Below are 6,184 nucleotides of genomic sequence, written 5' to 3'. Positions count from 1 at the left end.
TGAATACAAATAGAGCACTCCAGAATAATCATGTGTCAGTAAGGCACAGTAATAGCCAATAAATACACATAAAAGTGACAGGCGACTATGCCTTTGAACTCTGAGTTACCAAACATATAGAAGGCATCAGTCAAAGCGCAAATCAGGGCCAAGCTTGACATCAGTAACTGAAATCCCCCCCAATACAGAAATTAGCAAACCAACATTTAAAAAATTCCTGTACAAAAGGAACTATATTTCTACAAGAGGATAACTCACTGGTGTGACTTTGAGGATGGGATCAGGGCATTCTCTACTATAGCAGGTGGTGCACAAGTCAGCCATGTCTGAGTTCTGTGTGGTTATGAAGTTCTGTCTTAAGGGTGGGGAACTTGTGGTCCTCCAAATGATGCTGGGACTCCCAACTTCCATCAACCTCCCCATCCCAGTTTACTGAAAGAAGTGTCAGGCAGCTGGAAAGCAGGTCAGAGACCAAAGATGCTTCTTTATTTACCAACACCACTCAAAGGCTCTCTTTCTCTCTACTGGCAACCATCCTCTCTCAATGAGAAGAATCCTAGAGGCCTCTGCAACATCAAAAGATATCTCTGGGATATCTTCTCACTATGCTGCTAGGATGAGATAGTGTCAGGGGTTGGTGACCCTCACATTTGGCAGCAAGCGTTTTTCAACAGGGGTTGGGAGTGGGGAGGAACAACTTTATGGCCTGGGAAGATTTGACACCCCCCACAGGTTAAATAATTTGGCCACTGATGGACGAGGAACTGCTTCCAAAAGGGACTGCATATCATGAGTTAGGGCTGCACACAAAGATCACCGTCAGCTTTGGCAGAACAGATTACCTATTGCAAGGGGGAAAGTGCACATCCCTCTGGATCACGGCCACTGTAAAACTTACAATATTTAAAGGGGGCAGGTAAATCAAGTATTCAACAAAATAGCAAACTGTCCCTGGCCTATTTTGAGGAGCATATTGGCATAAAAGATTATGTCCATTGTGATATTTTTTCCCTTCATTTATTCATTTAGAATCAACACGCTTCAGAAAATGTCTTAAGAAAATGCAATCTGTTACTGGCTCCCATTTAGACTATTGCTTTTGGGGTTGCTTTTTGTCAGTCCCAAATTGAAGAGAATTGAGTTGAGGTTAATACATAAGAAAGCATGATCTGGATGCGTTGTCCTCTGTAGCTCTTGAATCATCAGGTGAATCGTGAACAGCTCAAACATCTTCTTATTGCCCCTGTAAGATTATTTTCCAAGAATGTTATGCAGTGAAGGAACATCATTTTGATCACTCTGAAGGACGGGAAGAACTGCAATTATATCTGAACACTACAAGTTACAGAGCATCTGAAAAATGTTTGAAGTAAAAATAAATGCCTTTCTTAGTATTAACAGATACTGTAATAGATTTGAGATGTGTTTCGTTTTCGTTATGAAGCTAAATGGACTTAACAGCGGTGTAAAGCCGCGGAAAACTTTTTGTTAAAGAAAGGTGTCTACAAATTATCCCACAATGGCATCTGCCAACAGCAGCCAAATTTGCACATCGTGCTAGATCATGGGGTTGAGGAAGCTTTAAACGTGAGGCCTGTCTTTCCTCCCAGCCAAACTTCTGAGGGCCACATGCCAATAGCGAGCAGGGTGAGAGGCAAAAAGTGGGCGTGGCCAGAGGCAAATGTGGGCGGAGCAACAGTTGTACAGTAGGCAAAATTCCAGTCACAGAAAGGCTAGAGGTTTATCCTCTCACACACCCTCCCATCCACGCAAACAACAGATGTTATCATAGTTCAAAGACACGTTGCAGTGAGGGAAAAGCACTTGAGGGACGTGGCCTGAGGAGAATCCTAAGGGCCAGACAGAGGGGAATAGAGGACTACATTTGGCCCCTAGGTGCAAGGATTACCAACCACTGGTTTAGCGAAACATGTGCAAACCAAGGCCAGGAAGAGTTTAGAAGCTTTTAGCTCTTTGATCAGTCAGTCTGTGGCCTCGTCTGTGATTAACAGTAATTATGGTTAATACTAACTATGGCTCACTTAAGAAAAGCCAACTTCAGACCATAGTTTCTGAAGGCAGCTTGTTGAAACTAACAAAAATGTTTACCGATTATTATATTTTAACAAAGCATGAACTGTGGAATTGTGGTTAAGGTAATACTGTCTCAAAAACCATAATTAAAAATATTTCTTTAGCTTAAATAAAGATTTTTAAGGCTTACATTTGAAAGTTTGGGAACTTTCCCCTACCCCACTCACTTTAACCTTCAGTTATTATTTTCAAGTGGAGATCACAATTCATTTGTCATCATTTCCTCTTAAATATTAGTATGATGCTGAGGGGAAAATAAAGTTAATGTGCCTATTACACAATGCAAGAACCTGACAATGGGTTGAAAAAGATGACAAAGAGAGGATAATAAAACTGGATAATAAGAAAAAGTTTACAAGACTTACTTAATTTTTGAGAGCTTTTGCAGCAGAATACTAAGTTTTTCCAGTATCTGTGTATCTAGCTTAGGGTTTCGAAGCAACAGCGAACAAGTGCGAAAAAAGGTCTCATTACTGCAAGCTTCCAGAAACGGGTGCAAAAACCCTGTAGAATAAAGTGACCATAATTATAATTAGTTGAAAAAAGGAAGAAAAGGGTTTTTAAAACAAATTAATAAAACTAGTCACGTAAAGCATATTGCACAGCTTCCAACTTTAGAAGAATACTCTTAAATTCAGATTCAAGCACAGGCACCCTGCAGCCCTTAAGTACAGAACATGAGAACATCACATATCCTGGCATAGCAGAGGGAGCTGAAAAAATGAACTGCTTCGATAATCATTATAGAATCAATTATAATGTGTGTAGACAGGTGTAGAATTATTCTATGTCTGTAGTGCCCTTAGTGGCTTCTTCGAAATGTACCATCTCACTCGCTTCTCTGAAAGATTGGTTGATTCACTAGTATCCAGCAGCAAAGATTGCTGGGCAATAGCTGTGAAAATGGGTTTTCTTGTTTCTGGACAGATGCTTGGCATTGTTAAGCTGTACCTCTGGTTGACTATTTTCTTGGTTTGGTTAGGAAACAGCCTGAACAAGCATCTACATAAGTTCTCCTTTCTCTAGTGCAACAAACCAAATCTTCCTTAGTTTTAAAGTGTAGGAACTGGATTCTAAATGCTCTTGGCTAGTCTCGTGAATAGGCCAGCACAACTACTCAAGCCTCTTTGGGAAATTATTTTGGCCCAAATGCTTTAATTTTAACACCAGAAGAACAGCCAGTCTACTTTCCAGACTTGTGGCAGGGTATTCTACCATGGAAACCCTGATCTTCAGTTTAGCTGAGATCAGTTGACATCTTGACATGGTTTGAGCCGTCTTCCTCTCTAGAGGGATGGTCTGCTTCAAAGCTTGTTATTGGAACATGTCCTGCTACCTTCTTGACCCACCCAGCTCCACCTACAATGGAGCTTTTGATGTTCAAATTGCAGTGGCGAAGGGTAAAATTGGCTGTAGCCAGGATAGCTTACTCAAAGGTCAGGGTTTTCATGGTAGAGCAATCCTGGGATAACAAATCTGGGCAAAACAAAAGTCTTGGTGCAAGGCATTTTAGCAGCTGTTGTTGTTTAGTCGTGTCCGACTCTTTGTGACTCTATGGACCAGAGCACACCAGGCACTCCTGTCTTCCACTGCCTCCCGCAGTTTGGTCAAACTCATGTTTGTAGCTTCGAGAACACTGTCCAACCATCTCGCCCTCTGTCGTCCCCTTCTCCTTGTGCCCTCCATCTTTCCCAACATCAGGGTCTTTTCCAGGGAGTCTTCTCTTCTCATGAGGTGGCCAAAGTATTGGAGCCTAAGCTTCAGGATCTGTCCTTCCAGTGAGCACTCAGGGCTGATTTCCTTCAGAATGGATAGGTTTGATCCTCTTGCAGTCCATGGGACTCTCAAGAGTCTCCTCCAGCACCATAATTCAAAAGCAGCAATTCTTCGGTGATCAGCCTTCTTTATGGTCCAGCTCTCACTTCCATACATCACTACTGGGAAAACCATAGCTTTAACTATACGGACCTTTGTTGGCAAGGTGATGTCTCTGCTTTTTAAGATGCTTTCTAGGTTTGTCATTGCTTTCTTCCCAAGAAGCAGGCGTCTTTTAATTTCGTGACTGCTGTCACCATCTGCAGTGATCACGGAGCCCAAGAAAGTAAAATCTCTCACTGCCTCCATTTCTTCCCCTTCTATTTGCCAGGAGGAGATGGGACCAGTGGCCATGATCTTCGTTTTTTTGATGCTATAGGAATGCAAATCCCAATAAAGACAGCAAAATCTAAAGCAGCACAGTAAAGCAGGAAGAAGCAGTATCAGTAATTGAAGGCCATTAACAACAACAACAACAACAACAAAAAAGGGATGGTAGATACTAAACAGGCTTCTCATGGAAGAGAGATTTTATTCAAAGAAAACAGCTCTTTAAGGCAGTGTTTCCCAACCGGTGTTCCGCGGCACACTAGTGTGCCGTGAGACACCGGCTGGTGTGCCGTGGGAGGGAGGCGGGCGAGTCGGGCGGCGAGAGGCGGCGGCGGCGAGGATCCGCGTCGAGCCGGGGGCGGCTCCGCGGTGGTGGTGCCGAGCGGCGGGGCAGCGCGCGCAAAAGGGAGGAGCGCGAGACAGCGGAGGAGGAGGAGGCCGGCATGTCCGGGCAGCAGCAGCAACAGCAGCAGCAGCAACTCCCGGCGACGGCTCCTCCTCCGCCCGCTATCGCCGCCACCACCACAACAGCCGCCGCCGCCTCAGCTGCCGCCGTCCCTCAGTCCCTCGCTCTGCTGCCTCCTCCCACCCCGGCAAGGGGAAGGGAAAAAACGTTCACTTTTGTGCGTCCCTCCCGGCGTGACGCTGCACGCTGACGTCACGGGGCGGGGCTTTAATGGTGGTGTGCCGCGAGATTTTTTCCCGGTAAACAGGTGTGCCGTTGCCCAAAAACGTTTGGGAAACACTGCTTTAAGGCTCCAATACAGATGAAAACCCCCAGCCATGAGTTCAGACAGCTCAGCAATGCCTTGCACTACACAGAGCAGCAACACGTTGGCTGAATGCCGAGCTCAGCTTCTAGAAGAGAAAGAGAATCCTAGATGAATAATCGGAAGGAAGACTACAAAGGGAGACAGGATGGGAAAGGAAGGGAATTCTTTAAAGAGATGTTTCACTGCTTATCCCACATAAGCTATAAATTATTTCTTCTGCTCCCGCTTCAAATGTTTCTCTTCAAGATAAATTCGCACCTGCCCTTTAGAAGAGTAAGGATGTGATGGATTAACCCTTGCAGCTCTTTAGACTCTTGAAACAAAGTTAACACTGTGCAGAAGTTGGTCTAAGCAGAAGCCATCCACCTACAACCTTGGCAAAGTCAAGAATAAAAATGTGACCCTTTTGGAAGAAAAATATCTGGCTAAGAACATGCAAGTTTCCACTTTATTGTACAAACAAAAGTGGTAACTGTTCTTTAAAAATGCCAGAAGCTCAATATTCCAGAACGAGCTTGACTAGCACCCATGTTCTGTGTAGGGAAAGCCACGCTTGGTTCTAGTAGACCATTACACAGATCTGAGCCCTTTATAACCTTTTAACCAGAGTCTGGTGCAAGAGCCATGCCAAATAAAAGGCAGCGGTCAAAATTCCTGTAATGTGCTCAATTGCTCACATGTGCGGCAACTTGAAACAGCTAAAGCCCTGTGCAGGTGCATGTTTTTAAACAGCCTGAAGCATGAGCCTGGCACTGTGTTCTTCTTGAAGCAGGGGGAGTGTACACAACAAGCCCAAGGCAAAGCATTGCCCTGATTTTCTTGCTATTCTCCACCAAGAACCCCTTTTACTGGGATTTAGAGTACAAAGAAATGCCAACAGGTGGAGTACATCTTTAAAAGCTGAAGAAGCTAATAACTCCAGCCATGAGAAGCTTCAAAACAAGCACACTCCCTCTAGTGGCTCTGGCTGTTGAGAGAACTTTTGATACAAGTATAATAGTACTGTTTTAAAAAAAATGGAGGGTGTTTCGACTGTATGAAAAAGGGATATATTTTAGAGCCTTAAGAAACAACCCGGAAATTCCACACTGCATTGCGGGGCTGCAAGTAAAAGGGGCAGCTGCATTAGCACACAGCAGGTCCAATAAAGGACTCTCCAAAATAGGTATATA

General features: G+C 44.2%; 1 protein-coding gene across 1 annotated transcript in view; it reads right to left on the bottom strand.

Annotated features, from left to right (window-relative positions):
• Positions 1-993: 993 nt before the first annotated feature.
• The window catches only part of CCDC138 (coiled-coil domain containing 138), a 29,641-nt gene continuing 24,450 nt past the window's right edge, over positions 994-6,184 (bottom strand). The window contains exons 14-15 of the mRNA XM_082218653.1: positions 2,460-2,598; positions 994-1,243 (exon numbers count right to left, since the gene is read on the bottom strand). Coding sequence (XP_082074779.1) covers positions 1,072-1,243; positions 2,460-2,598 — 311 coding nt within the window. The 3' untranslated portion in view covers positions 994-1,071. The remainder of the gene's footprint in view (positions 1,244-2,459; positions 2,599-6,184) is intronic.

This window comes from Podarcis vaucheri (assembly GCF_965113315.1).
Source record: "Podarcis vaucheri genome assembly, chromosome: 4".
In the NCBI taxonomy this organism is placed as follows: Eukaryota; Metazoa; Chordata; class Lepidosauria; order Squamata; family Lacertidae; genus Podarcis; species Podarcis vaucheri.
This window is presented reverse-complemented; position numbering and strand designations above follow the sequence as displayed.